The 24,870-nt window shown below is 42.9% G+C and overlaps 1 protein-coding gene and 3 non-coding genes across 4 annotated transcripts; 1 reads left to right on the forward strand and 3 right to left on the reverse strand.

Moving 5' to 3' along the window:
* The first annotated feature begins 490 nt into the window (after positions 1–490).
* On the forward strand, positions 491–12,782 carry LOC115101559 (la-related protein 6-like). The gene is made up of 7 exons (XM_065006076.1): positions 491–583; positions 2,833–3,043; positions 4,411–4,769; positions 8,614–8,789; positions 8,949–9,150; positions 11,254–11,603; positions 11,841–12,782. The coding sequence occupies exons 1-7, from the start codon at positions 491–493 to the stop codon at positions 12,625–12,627; spliced, it is 2,178 nt and encodes a 725-aa protein (XP_064862148.1). The 3' UTR covers positions 12,628–12,782.
* Positions 12,783–19,118: 6,336 nt separating this feature from the next.
* On the reverse strand, positions 19,119–19,200 carry trnas-cga (transfer RNA serine (anticodon CGA)). The gene has a single exon. It is a non-coding gene; the product is annotated as a tRNA-Ser (tRNA).
* Positions 19,201–21,583: 2,383 nt separating this feature from the next.
* On the reverse strand, positions 21,584–21,665 carry trnas-uga (transfer RNA serine (anticodon UGA)). The gene has a single exon. It is a non-coding gene; the product is annotated as a tRNA-Ser (tRNA).
* Positions 21,666–22,573: 908 nt separating this feature from the next.
* trnas-cga (transfer RNA serine (anticodon CGA)) lies at positions 22,574–22,655 on the reverse strand. The gene has a single exon. It is a non-coding gene; the product is annotated as a tRNA-Ser (tRNA).
* Between the last annotated feature and the right edge of the window lie 2,215 nt (positions 22,656–24,870).

Raw genomic sequence — 24,870 nt, forward strand, 5'->3', positions numbered from 1 at the left:
GCACTCTTCCCAGAACAAGAACCGGAAGTCAACGTACCCTCAGCCCAGATGTTCGTTCGCCACTGTCGACGTAACTGGAGAAGAGCTCGGGTAGCACTTATCAAGAACAACTCCAGGTATTGTCAACAAGCGGACCGCCGCCGGGCTCCAGCTCTCCACTACTGCATTTGGCAGAGGGTATGGCTGTCCACATGGGACCTGCCCCTTCGGGTAGAGTCCTGCAAACTGTCCCCCATTTCATTGGTCCGTTTCCCATCTCTAGAGTCTTTAGTTCCACTGCTGTCCGTCTCTTGTTACCCCATACCCTCCGTATTCACCCTACGTTCCATGTGTCTAGGATTAAGCCAGTGTCTCAGTCCTTTGTCTTCTATCCCCAGGCCCACCCCCATTCCCCGTGTCATTGATGGCAATTCGGCCTACATGGTAAAATGTCTCCTGGGTGTTCGACCACGGGGCAGAGGTGTCCAGTACCTGGTTGACTAGGAGGGTTATGGCCCAGCGGAGAGGTGCTGAGTTCCCGTTAGAGATATCCTGGATCCAGCTCTCATCACAGACTTCCACTGCCGACATCCCGGTCAACCAGGTAGGACGCCGGGGGGTGTCCCTAGAGGGGGGGGTACTGTCACTCCCTGATCTGTTTCAACTGTCTTGTAATTGTCTCCTCCCCCTCCAGGTGTCACTTATTATCTCTGGTGTATATACCTGTGTTTCCTGTCTCTCTGTGCCAGTTCGTCTTGTTTTTCAAGTCACCCTGCGTTTTTCCCCTACTCCTGCTTCTATTCTCTTTTGCTAGTCTTGGTTTTTGACCCTTGCCTGTTTTCTGGACTCCGTACCCGCCTGCCTGACCATTCTGCCTGCCAAGATCTCGAGCCTGCCTGCCACTCTATCTCCTGGACTCTGAACTGGTTTTGACCTTTTGCCTGTCCACAACCATTCTCTTGCCTACCCATTTTGGATAGTTTAATAAATATCAAGACTCAAACCATCTGCCTCCCGTGTCTGCATCTGGGTCTCGCCTTGTGTCTCCAACCTGAGCGCTATGACGGCTGCGTGGTCCCATGGTGTTTATACTTGCATACTATTGTTTGTACAGATGAACGTGGTACCTTCAGGCATTTGGAAATTGCTCCTAAGGATGAACAAAACTTGTGAAGGTCTACAATTTTTTTCTGAGGTCTTGGCCGATTTCTATTGATTTTCATATGATGTCAATTAAAGAGGCACTGAAATACATCCACAGGTACACCTCCAATTGACTCAAATTATGTCAATTAGCCTAAAGCCATGACATAATTTTCTGGAATTTTCCAAGCTGTTTAAAGGCACAGTCAACTTAGTGTATGTAAACTTCTGACCCACTGGAATGGTAATACAGTGAATGATAAGTGAAATAAGTCTGTAAACAATTGTTGGAACGATTACTTGTGTCATGCACAAAGATGTCCTAACCGACTTGCCAAAACTATAGTTTGTTAATAAGACATTTATGTTGAGTTTTAATGACTCTAACCTAATTGTATGTAAACTTCCGACTTCAACTGTGTACAGGGCATTCGGAAAGTATTCAGACCCCTTGACTTTTCCCACATTTTGTTACGTTACAGCCTTATTCTAAAATTGATTACAAATTAAAATTGTCATTAATCTACACACAATACCCCATACATTTCACTGTATATAATCATTAACCATATTACCCCGGATACCAGCTGCTACTTCTCTGATAAGTGGGTCTTCTAGGTTTACAAGTGCACAGCAAGTCTGCACCAGCACATTACTATAACAACACAGATAAGGTGGCATGATTTGGAAATATTTTAGTCACACATTTGCCCTCTCATCATGAATTCTGTTTCTTGCTATTGTCACGATCGTCGTAGTGAGGAGACCAAGGCGCAGCGTTATATGAATACATGTTCTATATTTAATGAAGAAAGAACACTAAAACAAACTTACAAAACAACAAACGAATGTGACGCTATACAATCTAAATGTGCATACACAGGCAACTAGACATAGACATAGATAATAACCCACGAAATACCCAAAGTACCCACAGAATATGGCTGCCTAAATATGGTTCCTAATCAGAGACAACGATAAACAGCTGCCTCTAATTGAGAACCAATCTAGGCAACCATAGACATACATAAACACCTAGAAGGTAAACCACCCCATAAACCTACAAAACCCCTAGACAGTACAAAACACATACATCACCCATGTCACACCCTGACCTAACCAAAATATATAAAAAAAACTCAGGTCAGGGTGTGACAGCTATGTTGTTTGTGCAATGTATCTCACGCTCAGTGAAACTTTCGTGATTCAGGAATGGAGGAATGTTTACTGTGACTCCTGCAGACATCAAGCTCTGGATAAAGAAGCCTTTGTCTGCCAAAATCATGTAACCAGAGGTTAAGATCTTCTCAAACCCCAACTTCTGGACAATGGCTTTGTCTGACACAGATCCTGGATACAGATCACTGCAGTATATTATCACCTCATTAGGTGCAACTGCCAGGAGAAAATCATATCAACACATATACCGATACGGTGAATGAGTTTATCAGGAAGTGCATAGGAGATGTACCCACTGTGACTATTAAAACCTACCCCAACCAGAAACTGTGGCTAGATGGGAGCATTCGCGCAAAACTGAAAGCGCGAACCAACGTATTTAACCAGGGCAAGAAGACTGGGAATTGGGAAGAATACAGTGTAGTTTTTCCCTCCGCAAAGCAATCAAGCAGGCTAAACGTCAGTATAGGGACAAAGTTGAGTTCCCAGTACAACGGCTCAGACATGAGACGTATGTGGCAGGGTCTATAGACAATCACGAAGTATAAAAGGAAAACCAGCCACGTCTCGGACACTGACATCTTGCTTCCGGACAGACTGAACACCTCCTTCGCTGGCTTTGAGGACAATACAGTGCCACTGACGCGGCTCGCTATCAAGGACTGTTGGCTCTCCTTTTCCGTGGCCGACGTGAGTAAGACATTTAAGCGTGTTAACCCTCGCAAGGCTGCCGGCCCAGATGGTATCCCTAGCCGCGTCCTCAAAGCATGCGCAGACCTAGCTGGCTGCTGTGTTTACAGATATATTCAATCTATCCCTATCCCAGTCTGTTGTCCCCACATGCTTCAAGATGGCCACCATTGTCCCTGTACCTAAGAAAGCAAAGGTAATTTACTTAAATGATTTTCGCCCCGTTGCACTCACCTCTGTCATCATGAAGTGCTTTGAGAGACTAGTGTTGGATTCAGGCTAAACTTTGAACATTGAGATATTAAAGACATGATAGATCAGACACATAGTGTATAAAGGAGTGAGATCTGTAGAAAGACAGAGTGTCTGGAATGTGCTGGGTGGATGGGAGAGAGTCATGGGAGTGCGATAGGTGATACGAGAGGACATCTGTGGATTAGGCGAAGGAGGGGTTGAGGTCAGGAGGTGAGGTCAGATCCCCTGAAGGGAGTAATAAGGGTTTAGTATCCTGTTACCCTGTTCCTGTGGAACCATAAGATGGAAGGATTGGCGAGAAGGAGGAGTGTCCAAAGTGGGGTATATATTCTTGTGATGGTTGGAACCTGTTTTTGTCTGAATTCCAGCTGTAACGGCCTTTTGAGAAAAATTAAACTTGGTTAAGCTTCTCTAGTGTCCGTGAGTTATTTACTCTAGGATAGGTCCCTGGTGGGGCTTTTCCCCCTGCGAGATCTGTAAAAGGGACAAAAGTCCCAGCTGCAGTGAGTTTTTGTAAGAGGAGAGTTCTAGAAGATAGTGAGTTAAAAAAAAAGAAAAGATGGGATGTTCGAACATTGTTTGATTTATGTGTAGTAGCAGTATCAATACGGAAAAAGGTTGGTTTTTGTCTGAATTACATCCGTAAGGACCTGTTTGGAAGAATTAAATGTGGTAAAGCAGAGTTATTTACTTTAAAATGTCAAGGATCATATCACCTCCACCTTACCTGCCACCCTAGACCCACTTCAATTTGCTTGCCACCCCAATAGATACACAGACGTTTCAATCGCCTGCACACTGCTCTGTCCCATCTGGACAAGAGGAATACCTATGTAAGAATGCTGTTCATTGACTGTAGCTCAGCACTCAACACCATAGTACCCTCCAAGCTCATCATCAAGCTCGAGGCCCTGTGTCTGAACCCCGCCCTGTGCAACTGGGTTCTGGACTTCCTGACGGGGTCGCCCCCAGGTGGTGAAGGTAGGAAACAACACCTCCTCTTTGCTGATCCTCAACACTGGGGCCCCACAAGGGTGCGTGCTCAGCCCCCTCCTGTACTCCCTCTTCACCCACGACTGTGTCCAAGCACGCCTCCAACCCAATCATCAAGTTTTGCAGATGACACAACAGTAGTTGGCTTGATTACCAACAATGTTGCGACAGCCTGCAGGGTGGACTTAAGGAAACAGCAGAGGGAGCCCCCCCCCCCCCCCCATATCCACATCGATGGGACCGCAGTGGAGAAGGTGGAAAGCTTCTCCGCATTGGAGAAGTTCCTCGGCATACACATCGCTGACAAACTGAAATGGTCCATCCACACAGACAGTGTGGTGAAGACGGTGCAACAGCGCCTCTTCAACCTCAGGAGGCTAAAGAATTGTGGATTAAAACACCTAAAACCCTCACAAACTTTTACAGATGCCCAATTGAGAGCATCCTGTATCACCGCCTGGTACGGCAACTGCACCGCCCACAACCCCAAAGCTCTGCAGAGGGTGGTGCGGTCTGCCCAACGTATTACCGTGGGCAAACTTCCCGCCCTCCTGGACACCTACACCACCCGATGCCATAGGAAGGCCAAAAAGATCATCAAGGACATCAGCCACCCGAGCCACTGCCTGTTCACCCCGCTATCATCCAGAAGGCGAAGTCAGTACAGGTGCATTAAAGCTGGAACAGAGAGTCTGAAAAACAGCTTCTATCTCAAGGCCATCAGACTGCTAAACAAGCACCACTAACATTGAGTGGCTGCTGCCAACATACTGACTCAACTCTAGCCACTTTAATAATGAAAATTGATGTAAAAATGTATCACTAGCCACTTTAAACAATGCCACTTTTATATGTTTACTTACCCTACATTACTCATCTCATATGTATATACTGTACTCTATACCATCTACTGCATCTTGCCATCTTGATGTAATACATGTATCACTAGCCACTTTAAACAATGCCACTTTTATATGTTTACTTACCCTACATTACTCATCTCATATGTATATACTGTACTCTATACCATCTACTGCATCTTGCCATCTTGATGTATCACTAGCCACTTTAAACAATGCCACTTTTATATGTTTACATACCCTACATTACTCATCTCATATGTATTTACTGTACTCGATACCATCTACTGCATCTTGCCTATGCCGTTCTGTACCATCACTCATTCATATATTTTTATGTACATATTCTTCATCCCTTTACACTTGTGTGTATAAGGTAGCTGTTGTGAAATTGTTAGTTTAGGTTACTTGTTGGTTATTACTGCATTGTCGGAACTAGAAGCACAAGCATTTTGCTACACTCGCATTAACATCTGCTAACCATGTGTATGTGACAAATAACATGTGATTTGATTTGAGATGTTATATCAAAATGAGATGCGTAAGGCTTTACACATTTTTTGAGAACTTCCGGAAGTGAATGGTGGGCTGTGAACGATGGTAGACGACACACCCCCTTCAACATGCATACTATAAACAGACCAAACTCATCTTGTATTCTCTTACTATCTTTGGTTTCTGTGAGAGAAAAAAGCTGCGTCCAGAAACTACCCATCGTTGGATTACTTTTGATTACTAGAAAGTGTTGTACTCAATTATTTTGTTCAATGGTGAGCTCACCCGTGATGTGATTCATTATAATAGTAATTACTATTAGCTCATTCATATTGCAGTTTATGTCAGCCGAGAGTTATAAAAATATGACCGCTTGTATTTTAGCGCTAGGACAAATGTAGCGGACATTTTTTTCGGTTTGGATGATTGTGTTATGCTGTAGATACTTCTGTGAATGTCTGAACATTGAATCCAAAAATAAACTGCTCACATTCAGGACATAACTTTGTAAAGGACTGCGTTTGTGCAAAATGTTTCTGAAAAAAACGTGTGCCTCAAATGCTGATTGCTGCGTGATTTGAAACTGGCTGTTCTATATAATAATGTTCTAATCACACCGGTTTGATCGTGCTAAAGGGACCACTGTAGAATGATCACACCCCTGTGTTGGTACATGATCTAAAAGGACCACTGTAGAATGAGCACACCCCTGTGTTGGTACATGATCTAAAAGGACCACTGTAGAATGATCACACCCCTGTGTTGGTACATGATCTAAAAGGACCACTGTAGAATGAGCACACCCCTGTGTTGGTACATGATCTAAAAGGACCACTGTAGAATGATCACACCCCTATGTTGGTACATGATCTAAAGGGACCACTGTAGAATGATCACACCCATGTGTTGGTACATGATCTAAAGGGACCACTGTAGAATGATCACACCCCTGTGTTGGTACATGTGAAAAGGTTAAAAACGATATGTTACTTATCCTTTTATCTGTAAAATGTATTGTACAACAAGTTACATTTGTTTTTATCACTTTATAAATGTAATTATGGGGTTCCACCCTGTAAATGTAATTTGCCTGAAAATGCACAATTGGAGAAGGAGAGATGACTGAAACAGGAACCAACTTTGCCACGATTCATACAGTGGATACAAATGAACGTCATATTTAAGGCTCTCTCATACTAATTGATTACACAATGTAAACACATGATTCCAGTTTGTGTGGTGGTTGTTTATTTCCACATTATAACGGAAAACTTTCATAAACAATGACAACACTTCCATGTTGATCTGAACCTTGCTTTTGGAAAACCACATTAGTGCCGACTTTTGGCTGTTGCAGATGCAACACCCCCGACTTCACTCCTTGACTTTCGTCTACAGCTTTAGCCTTAAAACTCAAACGCGCAGAGAGTCTCATGCCCTGTGTACACTAGCATGCGGTGAAACACGGCTTCCCATTCATTTTCAATGGAAGGAAAGCGGTGAGAAGCGGAGAGGGTGGGGAACCGTTGGGCAGTGTGAACGTGACGTGGGAGGTGGTGAAAAAGTTCAGCATTTCCCAACTTTATGAAAATTACCAGCTGCGACAGCTGGGCGATGACCAATCATACCGAGTGGTTTCCACGACGAAGAGGTTAATAACTCTACCTACATGTACATATTACCTCAATTACCTTGTCTAATCGGTGACCCCACTCATTGACTCTGTACCGGTACCCCCTGTATATAGTCTCGCTATTGTTATTTTACTGCTGCTCTTTAATTACTTGTTCCTTTTATTATTCTTATTCTGATTTTTTAAAACTGCATTGTTGGTTAGGGGCTTGTAAGTAAGCACTTCACTGTAAGGTTGTATTCGGTGCATGTGACAAGTACAATTTGATTTGTTATATATACAGTATATACATTTTATTAGTGCAGATTTCTCATGTAGATAACACGAAACGTAAGCGGATTCATATGACCTTATCTCTTCAGCTTCCTCTCTTTCAACCCTACTTACATTTTTCAGCAAGAATTACGTTGATCATGAAAAGGATAAGACACATGCCCATGGTCACAGAAACACACACACACTTCTAGCCCTTCACTTGAGAATTCCACACTGTTGGCATAGGTTGTTTTTACACCAGTCTTAAAAGGCCCACGTCGACCGCCGAACGCCGCCCAAACAAGGAGAGGAGCCGACTTCGGGGGAAGTCGTGACACTTCCTGTGATGTAATAATTACCATGGTAATGTAGAACGTTCATTTAAATTATTCTAACTGACGTGGCTCATGCAATGGAATGTATTTTTTTCCGTAATGTAATTTGAGTTGGTTCAACAAATCACAACACAGATTGATGGGAACACTTCCTGCTTTTACTTCCTGCCTTTACTTCCTGCTTTGCGCTTATGGGTACACTCGCGTTGGCCGCCAGTCCACCCGTTATGCCATCATTTACTTGAATGGGGACACCTGTTCTAATCATTCTTATGTCTATGGGGTCAATGCTCAATACTTCTGTAAATGTGCCATTACATGAATTACATGAACAAAGGGGGAAAAGAATAGAACATAGGCAGGGGATGGCCAGGGATGTTCTCTTGATAAGTGCATCAATTAGACCATTTTACTGTCCTGCTAAGCATTCAAAATGTAATGAGTACTTGGTGTCAGGGAAAATGTAAGGAGTAAAAAGTAGATTATTTTCTTTAGGAATGTAGTGGAGTAAAAGTTGTAAAAAATATATATAAATAGTAAAGTAGAGATACCCCAAAAAACAACTTAAGTAGTACTTAAAAGTATTTTTACTGAAGTACTTTACACCACTGGAAAAGAAGGAGATGTGAGATGGCCATAGAATGTTGCATTGTTGCATCACCAGCTGTAGAATCACCCATTACTCTAAGCTCTAGATTGCAGATGATTGGAAGTACGGAATCACAGAACTCAAACGTGTCACAATGGACCAGAAGGTACTAAATCCTGTTAAGATGTTCTGTGGCTTCACATTCAGACAAACCTCCCCTGCCCTCGACCTGGCTTGCTGCTCTCCCTCGCAAGCAGCATGTCCTCAGCAGCCTGTGTTTCAGAGAACCCAAGGCAAAGCATTTTCACGCCAGGACGCTACCCAGACATACCCATGTCTCCAACTGCCCTCTCTAAAGGCGACACACTGAGTTGCCAGGATGGGTAAGACTTTAGATGATCAACTCACTTAGAAAATATTGTACCTTGTTGATTGATATTGCATAGGTCTGTAGAGAATCAGAATGTCAATGCACATATAAATAATGTAGTTTGTATTTGTGTTGTATATTGAGATGCTAAGAGAAACTGATTGTCCCATAGGCTCTTCACTAAACTTGCTAGCCAATCGGCGGAGTCCTCCAGCGTGACATCAGGGTCATGTGACCTGAGCAGGCAGATCGTGTCCCAGTTGGAGTGCTACCTGTCCAATGAACACCTGGCAGAGGATGGCTTCCTGCTCAAACACGTCCAGAGGAACAGGATGGGATACGTCAGCCTCAAGCTGCTCACCTCCTTCAAAAAGGTAATGCCAGCTTTATGAGATCAAGGTGGTTCCCTCATTTGCTATTTTATTAGGACCCCATTTAGCTGTTACAAAAGCAGCAGCTACTCTTCCTGTTTCAAAACATGAAACATGACATAATACAGAACATTAGTAGACAAGAACAGCTCAAGGATAGAACGACATACATGTATTTCTTAAAGGCACACACAGCCTACATATCAATGCATACACACAAACTAGGTCAAATAGGGGAGAGGCGTTGTGCCCTGAGGTGTTGCTTTATCTGTCTTTTGAAACCAGGTTTTCTGTTTATTTGAGCGATATGCAATGGAATGGAGTTCCACACAATAATGGCTCTATATAATACTGTACGCTTTGTTGAATTTGTTCTGGATTTGGGGACTATGAAAATACCCCTGGTGACATGTCTGTTGGGTTAAGTGTGTGGGTCAGAGCAGTGCGTAAGTTGACTATGCAAACAATTGAACACATTAATGTTTCTTATAAAAAGAAGTGATGCAGTCTGTCTCAACTCTTAGCCAAGAGAGACTGGCATGCATAGTATTTATATCAGCCCTCTGACTACAATGAAGAGCAAGACATGCCACTCTGTTCATTCATTCCAATGACTCTCAAAATTCTAATTCAAGAATTCCTTTACAGCCAATTTACTATGATGGTGAATATTATGTAAGCCTGGTCTGAAAAATATTGTGCTGTCTTGCCAACTACAATGACCAAAGGAGTTGACAAGACCGTACAAACAGATCTGTGACCAGGCTATGTAGATATTGGTAAGGCTTGAAAGCACAACCCAAAGCAAACCTGTTGTACGTACGGCATGTTTTACAAACCAAACCTGGGCCATGTTTAGTAGCCAAATGTTGAACACTGCAGATAGAAATGCCATGAATGCCAGGAATAGAACAAACATGCCTCACTGACATGTAGACGTGGAGGATGATCATTGACATGTAGACGTGGAGGATGATCATTGACATGTAGACGTGGAGGATGATCATTGACATGTAGACGTGGAGGATGATCATTGACATGTAGACGTGGAGGATGATCATTGACATGTGGACGTGGAGGATGATCACTGACATGTAGACGTGGAGGATGATCACTGACATGTAGATGTGGAGGATGATCACTGACATGTAGACGTGGAGGATGATCACTGACATGTAGATGTGGAGGATGATGATCACTGACACGTAGATGTGGAGGATGATCACTGACATGTAGATGTGGAGGATGATCACTGACATGTAGATGTGGAGGATGATCATTGACATGTAGATGTGGAGGATGATCATTGACTCGTAGATGTGGAGGATGATCACTGACACGTAGACGTGGAGGATAATCACTGACACGTAGACGTGGAGGATGATCACTGACACGTAGACGTGGAGGATGATCACTGACACGTAGACGTGGAGGATGATCACTGACGTGGAGGATGATCACTGACACGTAGATGTGGAGGATGATCACTGACATGTAGATGTGGAGGATGATCACTGACATGTAGGCGTGGAGGATGATCATTGACATGTAGACGTGGAGGATGACATGTAGATGTGGAGGATGATCACTGACACGTAGATGTGGAGGATGATCACTGACACGTAGACGTGGAGGATGATCACTGACACGTAGACGTGGAGGATGATCACTGACACGTAGACGTGGAGGATGATCACTGACATGTAGATGTGGAGGATGATCACTGACACGTAGATGTGGAGGATGTCAGACACGTGGAGGATAATCACTGACACGTAGGACGTGGAGGATGATCACTGACATGTAGATGTGGACGGAGGATGATCACTGACATGTAGATGGATGATGACATGTAGATGTGGAGGATGATCATTGACACGTAGATGTGGAGGATGATCACTGACATGTAGATGTGGAGGATGATCACTGACATGTAGATGTGGAGGATGATCATTGACATGTAGATGTGGAGGATGATGTGATTCTATATTCTACATATCATATTTATATCTGAATGTTCCAAAACGTTGCACCTTGCTATTTCGTCGTTGTAAATAATCAGTTGTACTTGATTAACCTGCCTGGTAAAATACCTGTGTGTCTCAGATGAAGGAGCTGACGAGAGACTGGCGCACCACCCTGGCCGCAGCGCTGTGCTCTGATTCGCTGGAGGTCAACAGGGAAGGGACCAAAGTGAGGCGCAGAGAGCCACTGCCTGATTGGCTGTTGAGTGCCCCTAACAGCAAGCTGCTACTAGCCTGGAACCTGTTTGGGGAAAACACAGGAAGTGACATCTCTACCCTCAGCAGCTTGGACCAACAGGTAGTCCTAGAGAAAGCTCTGAAGCTGTTCAGTGCCCATGCTGCCGTGGCCTCGCTGCGTATCCTCCGTCCTGGGAAAGAGCTTCCTGTGGAGCTGAGACGCCATGCCAGGAGGCATGCCGAGCTGGGCCGCAGGTAAAACCAAAGGCAGCGTTTGTTGACTATTGATCATCAATATTGTCCTCAATTAGGGCAGTCTCTATGAAGTCCCGACATTGCTTCTCACTTTAGATACCTGTTAGTGTAATTTTACAGGACTGGCAGACATGGGCGCTGTCCTATATACATAATTACAAAGAAATGCATTGCAAAACTATTGTGCACTGGGAAAATATGGCAAAATCTCTCAACTGTTGTTTTCCATGTCATCAGGACGTGTGCTGTGGTGGAGTTTGAGACCCTGGAGGGGGCCAGGTTGGCCTACCGAGCCCTGCAGAGAGGAGGAGCAGAGGGGGCCGTGGTTTGTGTCGTCAGCCTGGGCAGCCCTGGCACGCGCTCACCCCCCTCCTCCTCGTCCCACCCCACCAACCGGCAGGCGGAGAAGGAGGGTGAGGAGGACCCCAAGCCAGATGGAGGCCCCGAGGTGACTAAGGTGTCCCAGAAAAATCCCAAGGTGAAATCGAGATGTTTCACCAACAGCTCCCTGAAGGATCCAGTCCCGTCTAGATGTTTCATAAACGACTCTATGAAGGATCCGAAACTACTGAAGAGCTTAGAGTCTGACCCTGCCCAGGCCATAGTCCCAACCCTGGGTTCAGCCCCAGCCAGGCTTTCATGTAGAAGGATCCAGCGCCATAAGTCCCTGGACAGCCCCCTGGGCCAGGAGGGTCATTGCCAAACATCACAAAGGGATAGGCCCTCCTCCTCAGATAGCCATGCGTCCCGCGTCCCCCTGGTCCTGTCTAAGCTCCGGGACTCAAGGTCTGGAGGTGTGGGAAGGAGCAGGTGCTCTGGGGACCATGCACAGGAGAAGGTGGCCTGCCCCTGGGTGCAGCGCCAGAAGGTGGCTACTAGCGCGGCCCTACTCCACCCGGAAACCCCGGGCAAGCTGCGGAGACAGACTCTGCCCCTGAGGGTGGTGCGTCTGCCCCAAGGACCCTACGGGACCAAGGGCTTCTATGGAGGCAGGGGGAGAGGGAAGCAAACTCAGCAGCAGTAATCTGTCTGTCTATTGAACAACAAACCTCTTCTGGGTGACACCCTGTCTGTCCCTTTAAATGTTTCGACTGATGAAATTAAACATATTGTAGTGACGATTGTTGCCATGATAACTCGAAATGAAAGAGAAATAAAACATTTTTCATATTAAACACATAGTATTTGTTGTGAAATACATGTGAGAACTCTCCCTGAGAGCATCAGCTGATGTCTGTGTTATTACTCTGTTATTCACTGACACTTGTGATGTTGTACCAGATCTGGAGCCAGGGGCACTGTTGTCCTGCTTTAAAATACAGAATGAAGATAAATGCATTACACTTTTTCTTTATAGTCAAATAGCTCTAAATGGCCATTTAGATGTGAAAATGTAATGACCATGTAATGAGCATTGTTACAGTTACCTCAGGGCTCTCCAACCCGGTTCTCGGGGAGTTACCTAGTTGTGACTAACTTGATTCAGCTTATGAACCAGCTAACTATTAAAATCAGGTGCGGTAGATTAGGGATGGAGCGAAAACCTACCAGACGGTAGCGCTCTAGGAGCAAGGTTGGAGAGCCCTGCCCTACATGCCTGGCTCTGGTGAAAAGTAGTGCACTATGTAGGGAATAGGGTGCCTATTGGGATGCAGATGTCTCTCCCAACAAGGTTGAGCCTTTACCAGATGTCCCTGTGTAGGATACTGAGGGATCATCTTAGTATCCACCTCTTTGAAACATGCTACATTGATTCCAATGACTCATTTGGTCCAGACAATAATCCACGTGTTGCAGGATTTTCAGGAGGACATAACTAGTTTCTACAGTACAGCTTTATCCCAGACGTTATTACTGTGCTTTACAGACAGCTTGTTTCACCTTAAGCCCAGCGTTCAGTCTGGTTCAACCACCAGGCTATATTACAGATGTCACCTGACTGACAGTGACACGTTTATAGAAGTAGTGACTGAATACTTCCTCACAATCAACCCCAAACCTAAACAATGTACAATATAAACCTGGTATAAAAACCCAAATGTAAACAAAGGCTTATTCAGTATTAAATCTTAACCAATACATTGCACAGTATGCTGTGACAGCATGGACCAACCATATGCTGAATATTCCCCACACTCACTAAGGGTGTACCCCAAATGGCAGCCTATTCCCTACGTAGTGCACTACTTTTCACCAGGGCCCAAGCAATGCACTATATAGGGAATAAGGTGCCATTTGGGATGCAACCCAAACCTCGATGGGAAAGGATTCCCCTGTATTTCCTACTTCTCCACCAGCAGCGCCCAGCCTTAACAGGAAGCCATTGTGAGTGTCAAATTACCAGGGTTAGAGCTTCCAAGCCCATTCAATTAATTCTTATTTCCATGATTGACAGTGTCAAATAAATATAATAAAGTAAAGTATACTCTCTCGGTTTTCAAATGGTGAAGGAGAGTCGGACCAAACTGCAGCGTGTCGATTGCGATTCATCTTTATTAGACAAACGTAAAACACGACAAAACACTAACACTACAAAAACAATAAACGAACCGAGAACCGAAACCCGAAAACAGCCTATACATGTGTCTACTAACCTCTAACAAGGACATCAAGACACACAGGACAATCACCCACACCAAACTCAAAGAATATGGCTGCCTAAATATGGTTCCCAATCAGAGACAACGATAAACACCTGCCTCTGATTGAGAACCACTTCAGACAGCCATAGACTTATCTAGAACACCCCACTAGCTACAATCCCCCATAATTACACACCACATACAAAAACCCATGCCACACCCTGGCCTGACCAAATAAATAAAGATAAACACAAAATACTTCGACCAGGGCGTGACATATACTCACTGTGGTAAGAAAATCCATAGCTATGAAGGCACTTTCCTGTGAAATGTAAGTAAAATCTGTCACAGCTTTCAGAGAGTATTCACAGCCCTTTACTTTCACCACATTTTGTTGTGTTACAGCCTGAATTTAAAATGAATCAAATGTTGATTTGATGTCACTGGCCTACGCGCAATACAACAATGTTAAAGTGAAGTTATATTTTTAGAAATGTTTAGAAATGTATTAAACATGAAAAGCTGAAATGTCTTGAGTATTCAACCCCTTTGTTATGGGCAAGCCTAAATAAGTTCAGGAGTAAAAGCATCTTTTCACTTTGCTATTGTGTGTAGATGGGTGACAAGAAATATATTTTTAATGCATTTTGAAAGTATCAATCAAAACTTTGGACACCTACTCATTCCAGTGTTTTTCTTTATTTTTTACTATTGTCTACATTGTAGAATAATAGTGAAGACATTTAAAAACATGAAATAACACATATGGAATCATGTAGTAACCAAAAAAGTGTTACACAAATCAAAATATATTTTATATTTGAGATTCTACAAAGTAGCCACCCTTTGCCTTGATGACAGCTTTGCACACTCTTGGCATTCTCTCAACCAGCTTCTTGAGGTAGTCACCTGGAATGCATTTCAATTAACAGGTGTGCCATGTTAAAAGTTAATTTGTGGAATTTCTTTCCTTCTTAATGCGATTTAGCCAATCAGTTGTGTTGTGACAAGGTAGGGGTAGTATACAGAAGATAGCCCTATTTGGTAAAAGACCAAGTCCCTAATATGGCAAGAACAGCTCAACTAAGCAAAGAGAAACGACAGTCCATCACTACTTTAAGACATGAAGGTCAGTCAATCCAGAAAATTTTACCAGCCTCAGAAATTGCATTCCAAATAAAAGCTTCAGAAATCTGTCTTTTGGTCTGATGAATCCAAATGTTTGATTTTTGGTTCCAACCGCCGTGTCTTTGTGAGACGCAGAGTAGGTGAACGGATGATCTCTGCAAGTGTGGTTCCCACCATGAAGCGTGGAGGAGAAGGTGTGATGGTGTTTTGCTGGTGACACTGTTTGTGATTTATTTAGAATTCAAGACACACTTAACCAGCATGGCTACCACAGCATTCTGCAGCAATATGCCATCCCATCTGGTTTGCACTTAGTGGGACTATAATTTGTTTTTCAACAGGACAATGGCCCAACACACCTCCAGGCTGTGTAAGGGCTATTAGACCAAGAAGGAGAGTGATGGAGTGCTGCATCAGATTACCTGGAATCCATAATCACCCGACCTCAACCCAATTGAGATGGTTTGGGTGAGTTGGACTGCAGAGTGAAGGAAAAGCAGCCAACAAGAGCTCAGCATATGTGGGAACTACTTCAAGGCGGTTTCAAAAGCATTCCAGGTGAAGCTGGTTGAGAGAATGCCAAGAGTCTGTAAAGATGTCAAGGGTGGCTACTTTGAAAAATATCAAATATAAATATATTTTTATTTGTTTAACACTTTGCTTACTATGTGATTCCATATGTGTTATTTAATAGTTTCGATGTCATTACTATTATTCTACATTGTAGAAAATAGAAAAAATAAAGAAAAACCCTTGAATGAGTGTGTGTCCAAATTTTGAATGGTAAAATGATCGTGGTGTTTGGTGTACGCTTTTGAATTAAAAAAAACTTTATTTTCATAAATTTTATAATAACAGCAAAGTTAAAAAGCTTATTGTCAAAGTTAACCCCGCTTGGTTTTAAAATGAATAAGACCGAAAAATACATGAGAATAATAAACAATAAAATGATATAAACAAGCAGTGGCTCTCCTGTATTAGTATCTGGGACCAAGTTAAAAATACCGTTCCCTTGTGCTAAAATAAGAAAATCGTACTGATTATGGAAAAACAAAAATGAAGGCGACAGACAAAATAAATGTGGGATGTTATTAAAATAATTATTTAAAAAACAAACAAATGAACTAAACAATAAGAAAATCAATATTCATAATAATATTTCATAATAATAAAATATAATCTCTTAGTGCTACCAGTAGCCTTTGACAAAAGGGGAAGTTGGTTGGGAAACTTATGGCGCATTTCAGAACAGAGACCGGAACTTAGTCAGAACTGTCGCTCGTTCCCGTATGAAAAGTTGTCATCAAGATGGTATTTTTTGTTTTTAAAGCAATCTCTTTAGGGTGTTTGTTGTAAATCCGAGTAGTAGTAGACCTCTGTGATTGGTTGAACTTGCTGCTTGATGACAGTAGCACATCCCTCCTCCTCTGTGATAGGATAGCTGTGGCAGGTCAGGTGACATGACAGGTGGTTGGGTTGATAGGTACGGTGGCTGAGATGGGAAACTCAGAACCAGAGGCTGTTCAGCACAGAATGGTTATGTTGCATAGTGGTCAAAACTGCCCAGGTCCAGAGAGCCCAACTCCAGAGAGGCCCTGTAACACAGCTGAAACTGGTCCTAAAGAGAGGGAAACAGGAAATACACACATCAGTCAATCATATACAGTATCTATAAGTTTTGCTCCCTGCAGCTTTGTTTTCATTGATTGCAACATATTTTCAAATGATTTACTTTTTGATATCTTGGCATAGATTCTACACGTGTTTGGAACTCTGAGGGTTGCGACACCATTCTTCCAACAGAGATTCCATCATTTTGTGTTTTGTTGATTGTGGTGGAAAATGCTAGTCTGAGTACCAGTCACTTTAGCTAAGAGTCCACTCCTTTCCACTCCTTGTCATTGCCAAAGATAAGCGCTGGATTTATGGCGGAGTTGTTCATTGGTTGTTGGAAATGACATTCATATTTTCCATGACAACATGTGGAGCCTCGAAAATAGAATTAACAAACAAATGATCAAAAACAAACATTTAGCTGTTAGCAAGGCAAGTTGTTGTATTTTGATTGGAATTGCAGTATGTTGTGATGTGGTGAGGTTGTACCCAGTTGCACCCAGGTGCAGAGAAGAGACCAGACGAGAAATCAGCGGATAAACATAATACCTTACTGAGAAACGGTAATGGAAGGATCACAGTAACACTGGGAAAACAACAAACACTAAGACTCGAAAACTCACTCAGGAGACAAATGCACATGGCAGATAATTCCAGCTTCAGCAAAGGACAACAGAAAACACACCTCTGTTAACCTGTTGAGTGTAGGGGGCAGTATTTTGATGTTTGGATGAAAAACGTACCCAAAGTAAACTGCCTATTTCTCAGGCCCAGAAGCTAGAATATGCATATACTTGTCAGATTAGGATAAAAAAAAACACTCTAACGTTTCCAAAACTGTCAGAATATTGTCTGTGAGTATAACAGACCTGATATTGCAGGCGAAAACCTGAGGAAAATCCAACTAGGAAGTGCCTTTCCCTATGGCTTCCACATGGTGTGAAAAGTCTTTAGACAAAGTTTCAGCCTTTTATTCTGAAAAATGAGCGAGAACGATCACATCGCGTCAGTGGATGGCTGGGTGTCCCTAGAGTTTTGCATGCGCCAACAGCTTGGAGCAGACATTTTCTCTCTCTCTCTCCTATTGAAAAAGCTACGGTCCGGTTGAAATATCATCGATTATTTATTGTAAAAACAACCTGAGGATTGATTATAAAAACCGTTTGACATGTTTCTACGAACTTTACGGATACTATTTGGAATTTTTCGTCTGCCCATCGTGACCTGCCCGGGCCTGTGGATTACAAAATGCGCAGGAAGACAACATGGGAGTAAAAGTCCAAAGCCTTAACCACTCTGCCATCAAAACTTACTCTGTTATCTTGCAGTCCTTAACAGCTTGAATCAAAGGACAAGTCCACGGATTAAGGACATTTTCCATATTAACTCCCATATGGCATGTTGCAAATAAAATCTTCATATGGTGTTAATCAGAAGACATTCATTTCCTCAATAAATGTTCCTTTTGTTAGATGAAGTCTCTTTATATCCAAAAACCTCTGTTTTGTTAGCGAGTTTTCTTCAGTAATCCACAGGCTCAAACTCAGTCAAAACAATCAGACAAAAATCCTAATTGTATCCTTAAAGTTCATAGAAACATGTAAAACGATGTTTATATTCAATCCTAAGGTTGTTTTGTAGCCTAAATGATCTATAATATTTCAACCGGACAATAACGTCATCAATATAAAAGGTAAACAAGAAATGCACATGCGCCAGGAAAAAACTCTGCGTCACGTTTGGGTCCACTCATTCAGACTGCTCTTACTCCCTCATTTATAAGAATACAAGCCTGAAACTATTTCTAAAGACTGTTGATATCTAGTGGAAGGCATAGGAACTGCAAATGGAGTCCTATGTCAATGGATACTGTAATGGCATTGAATAGAAAACTACAAAACCAACAAAAAAAACTACTCCCTGAATGGATTTTTCTCAGGTTTTCGCCTGGTAAATCAGTTCTGTTATAGTCACAGATTCTATTTTAACAGTTTTGGAAACTTTAGAGTGTTTTCTATCCAAATCTACCAGTTATATGCATATCCTATCTTCTGGGCCCGAGTAGCAGGCCGTTACATTTGGGCATGCTTTTTATCCAAAATTCCAAATGCTGCCCCCTACCCTAGACAGGGGACCTTATCCATATCAAGTCCCCAATGACATGTTGCAAATAAAGACTGGTTTGTCAAAGCGCTGTGAGAAGGGTTCGAACCTGCGCGTGGAAACCCCATTGGATTTCGAATCCAACGCCTTAACCTCTCGGCCATCACAGCTTCTCCTGTTACCTACGATGCCTTAACCAGTCTGCTATCTCGTTCTGTCCATTTTACCTCTAAAATGACCATATTATCGCTATTGAAGAGCCTACTTTAAATGTTTGTCATGTAAGATCAATTCTGGGCACTTGAATCAAAGGACATGTCCACACATTATCCATATCAAGTCCCCAATGATATGTTACAAATAAAGACTGGATTGTCAAAGCGCTGCATGCAGGGTTCAAACCTGCACTGGGCGAACCCAATGGATTTCGAGGTCAACAGTTTAACCACTCTGCAATCACAGCTTGCTGAGTTAGCTCACACAAGGACAAAAGTATCCAAATTCAACTGCCTAGTTGAAATATTTTTCAAGTAAAATAAGCTATTTTCTGAGCACCTCAAATGTTAGACAAGCTCATGAATTAAGGAAAATTTAAATTCAGAGGAGACAGATCCAATTATTAAAGGTTTACTTTATCATCGCCCTGTAAGTAGAGTTGAAAACTGTACAGGGAGAACATATTGGATTTTGATTCCAATGCTTAAACCACTTGGCCATCGCAGCAGTAGGAATCTCAGGAAAGTGATGAGGAGAAAGCAGAAGTGGGCTATACGCTTCGAGCAAGGTAAGAATATGGGTGGGGAGACCCCATTGAAATTCAGGTCCAACGTCTAAAGAACTCGGCCATTGCAGCTGTTGGAATGCAAGTAAAGGGATTGGGATTTGGAAACAGACATCATTGGTGCAAAATGGTCAACTTGATGGCACGACATATTGATCTTATTGCGCCAAGTAACCTCGGTCCTCTCCAAAGCTGTGAAGGTTGGAAGTTTAATGTGCAAGTCAAAAAACTATGTGCAGAGAAAGTACAAGTGGACTATTCACTGAGAATAAGATTTTAAAAAGAGCAGGGAGACTAAATTGGGTTTCAAGTCCGAGGACTTAACCACTTGGCTCTCAGGTTTTCTATCGCATATCTAACACAAACAACAGTATCTGTACTGAAGAGCCTATTTGAACTGTTTGTCAAGGCAGATATTTTCTGAGCACTTGAATCACTGGAGAAGCCCATTAAAGAGATTATCCATATCAAGTCACCAAGGATATGTTCAAATTACTGGTTTGGCAAAGCTCTGTGAGCAGGGTTCAAACCTGTCGGTGAGACCCCATTGGATTTCAAGTCCAATGCCTTAACCACTCAGCCAGCGGGGATGGCTATTTTAACTACCAGGCCTTAACCTGTTGATTATCTCATTCTGTCAGTTTTACTTCTGAAGAGCCTATCTGAAATGTTTCTCAAGGAATATACACTGCTCAAAAAAAGTGAACACTTAAACACAATGTAACTCCAAGTCAATCCCACTTCTGTGAAATCAAACTGTCCACTTAGGAAGCAACACTGATTGACAATCAATTTCACATGCTGTTGTGCAAATGGAATAGACAACAGGTGGAAATTATAGGCAATTAGCAAGACACCCCCAATAAAGGAGTGGTTCTGCAGGTGGTGACCACAGACCACTTTTCAGTTCCTATGCTTCCTGGCTGATGTTTTGGTCACTTTTGAATGCTGGCGGTGCTTTCACTCTAGTGGTAGCATGAGACGGAGTCTACAACCCACACAAGTGGCTCAGGTAGTGCAGCTCATCCAGGATGGCATATCAATGCGAGCTGTGTCAAGAAGGTTTGCTGTGTTTGTCAGCATAGCGTCCAGAGCATGGAGGCGCTATCAGGAGACAGGCCAGTACATCAGGAGACGTGGAGGAGGCCGTAGGAGGGCAACAACCCAGCAGCAGGACCACTACCTCCGCCTTTGTGCAAGGAGGAGCAGGAGGAGCACTGCCAGAGCCCTGAAAAATGACCTCCAGCAGGCCAAAAATGTGCATGTGTCTGCTCAAACGGTCAGAAACAGACTCCATGAGGGTGGTATGAGGGCCCGACGTCCACAGGTGGGGTTTGTGCTTACAGCCCAACACCGTGCAGGACGTTTGGCATTTTCCAGAGAACACCAAGATTGGCAAATTCGCCACTGGCGCCCTGTGCTCTTCACAGATGAAAGCATGTACACAGTGAGCACATGTGACAGACGTGACAGAGTCTGGAGACGCCGTGGAGAACGTTCTGCTGCCTGCAACATCCTCCAGCAAATTTGATTTCCATTGATAATTTTTGTGTGATTTTGTTGTCAGCACATTCAACTATGTAAAGAAAATAGGATTTAATAAGAATATTTCATTCATTCAGATCTAGGATGTGTTATTTTAGTGTTCCCTTTATTTTTTTGAGCAGTGTATATTCTGAGCACTTGAATCAAAGGACAAGTCCATGCATTAAGCACATTATCCATATCAAGTCACCAAGGATATGTTAAAAATAAAAACTGGTTTGTCATAGCGCTGTGAGCAGGGTTCGAACCTGCGCGGGGAGACCCCATTGGATTTCAAGTCCAACGCCTTAACCACTCGGCCATCACAGCTTGCTATCTTAACTACCAACATACCTAGCCCAGAACATAGCCCAGTTGACAAATTATTACAAACAGTAACCAGCCAAGCAGAAGCGTCACAAAACTCAGAAATAGAGATAAAATTAATCCCTTACCTTTGATGATCTTCATATGGTGTTAATCAGAAGACATTCATTTCCTCAATAAATGTTCCTTTTGTTAGATGAAGTCTCTTTATATCCAAAAACCTCCGTTTTGTTAGCGAGCTTTCTTCAGTAATCCACAGGCTCAAACTCAGTCAAAACAATCAGACAAAAATCCTAATTGTATCCGTAAAGTTCATAGAAACATGTAAAACAATGTTTATATTCAATCCTAAGGTTGTTTTGTAGCCTAAATGATCTATAATATTTCAACCGGACAATAACGTCATCAATATAAAAGGTAACAAGAAATGCACATGCGCCAGGGAAAAAACTCTGCGTCACGTTTGGGTCCACTCATTCAGACTGCTCTTACTCCCTCATTTATAAGAATACAAGCCTGAAACTATTTCTAAAGACTGTTGATATCTAGTGGAAGGCATAGGAACTGCAAATGGAGTCCTATGTCAATGGATACTGTAATGGCATTGAATAGAAAACTACAAAACCAAAAAAACTACTTCCTGAATGGATTTTTCTCAGGTTTTCGCCTGGTAAATCAGTTCTGTTATAGTCACAGATTCTATTTTAACAGTTTTGGAAACTTTAGAGTGTTTGCTATCCAAATCTACCAGTTATATGCATATTCTATCTTCTGGGCCCGAGTAGCAGGCCGTTACATTTGGGCATGCTTTTCATCCAAAATTCCAAATGCTGCCCCCTACCCGAGACAGGGGACCTTATCCATATCAAGTCCCCAATGACATGTTGCAAATAAAGACTGGTTTGTCAAAGCGCTGTGAGCAGGGTTCGAACCTGCGCGGGGAAACCCCATTGCATTTCGAATCCAACGCCTTAACCTCTCGGCCATCACAGCTTCTCCTGTTACCTACGATGCCTTAACCAGTCTGCTATCTCGTTCTGTCCATTTTACCTCTAAAATGACCATATTATCGCTATTGAAGAGCCTACTTTAAATGTTTGTCATGTAAGATCAATTCTGGGCACTTGAATCAAAGGACATGTCCACACATTATCCATATCAAGTCCCCAATGATATGTTACAAATAAAGACTGGATTGTCAAAGCGCTGCATGCAGGGTTCAAACCTGCACTGGGCGAACCCAATGGATTTCGAGGTCAACAGTTTAACCACTCTGCAATCACAGCTTGCTGAGTTAGCTCACACAAGGACAAAAGTATCCAAATTCAACTGCCTAGTTGAAATATTTTTCAAGTAAAATAAGCTATTTTCTGAGCACCTCAAATGTTAGACAAGCTCATGAATTAAGGAAAATTTAAATTCAGAGGAGACAGATCCAATTATTAAAGGTTTACTTTATCATCGCCCTGTAAGTAGAGTTGAAAACTGTACAGGGAGAACATATTGGATTTTGATTCCAATGCTTAAACCACTTGGCCATCGCAGCAGTAGGAATCTCAGGAAAGTGATGAGGAGAAAGCAGAAGTGGGCTATACGCTTCGAGCAAGGTAAGAATATGGGTGGGGAGACCCCATTGAAATTCAGGTCCAACGTCTAAAGAACTCGGCCATTGCAGCTGTTGGAATGCAAGTAAAGGGATTGGGATTTGGAAACAGACATCATTGGTGCAAAATGGTCAACTTGATGGCACGACATATTGATCTTATTGCGCCAAGTAACCTCGGTCCTCTCCAAAGCTGTGAAGGTTGGAAGTTTAATGTGCAAGTCAAAAAACTATGTGCAGAGAAAGTACAAGTGGACTATTCACTGAGAATAAGATTTTAAAAAGAGCAGGGAGACTAAATTGGGTTTCAAGTCCGAGGACTTAACCACTTGGCTCTCAGGTTTTCTATCGCATATCTAACACAAACAACAGTATCTGTACTGAAGAGCCTATTTGAACTGTTTGTCAAGGCAGATATTTTCTGAGCACTTGAATCACTGGAGAAGTCCATTAAAGAGATTATCCATATCAAGTCACCAAGGATATGTTCAAATTACTGGTTTGGCAAAGCTCTGTGAGCAGGGTTCAAACCTGTCGGTGAGACCCCATTGGATTTCAAGTCCAATGCCTTAACCACTCAGCCAGCGGGGATGGCTATTTTAACTACCAGGCCTTAACCTGTTGATTATCTCATTCTGTCAGTTTTACTTCTGAAGAGCCTATCTGAAATGTTTCTCAAGGAATATACACTGCTCAAAAAAATAAAGGGAACACTTAAACACAATGTAACTCCAAGTCAATCCCACTTCTGTGAAATCAAACTGTCCACTTAGGAAGCAACACTGATTGACAATCAATTTCACATGCTGTTGTGCAAATGGAATAGACAACAGGTGGAAATTATAGGCAATTAGCAAGACACCCCCAATAAAGGAGTGGTTCTGCAGGTGGTGACCACAGACCACTTTTCAGTTCCTATGCTTCCTGGCTGATGTTTTGGTCACTTTTGAATGCTGGCGGTGCTTTCACTCTAGTGGTAGCATGAGACGGAGTCTACAACCCACACAAGTGGCTCAGGTAGTGCAGCTCATCCAGGATGGCATATCAATGCGAGCTGTGTCAAGAAGGTTTGCTGTGTTTGTCAGCATAGTGTCCAGAGCATGGAGGCGCTATCAGGAGACAGGCCAGTACATCAGGAGACGTGGAGGAGGCCGTAGGAGGGCAACAACCCAGCAGCAGGACCACTACCTCCGCCTTTGTGCAAGGAGGAGCAGGAGGAGCACTGCCAGAGCCCTGAAAAATGACCTCCAGCAGGCAAAAATGTGCATGTGTCTGCTCAAACGGTCAGAAACAGACTCCATGAGGGTGGTATGAGGGCCCGACGTCCACAGGTGGGGTTTGTGCTTACAGCCCAACACCGTGCAGGACGTTTGGCATTTTCCAGAGAACACCAAGATTGGCAAATTCGCCACTGGCGCCCTGTGCTCTTCACAGATGAAAGCAGGTACACAGTGAGCACATGTGACAGACGTGACAGAGTCTGGAGACGCCGTGGAGAACGTTCTGCTGCCTGCAACATCCTCCAGCAAATTTGATTTCCATTGATAATTTTTGTGTGATTTTGTTGTCAGCACATTCAACTATGTAAAGAAAATAGGATTTAAT

Source organism: Oncorhynchus nerka, linkage group LG20 (genome assembly GCF_034236695.1).
Source record: "Oncorhynchus nerka isolate Pitt River linkage group LG20, Oner_Uvic_2.0, whole genome shotgun sequence".
Taxonomy (NCBI): domain Eukaryota; kingdom Metazoa; phylum Chordata; class Actinopteri; order Salmoniformes; family Salmonidae; genus Oncorhynchus; species Oncorhynchus nerka.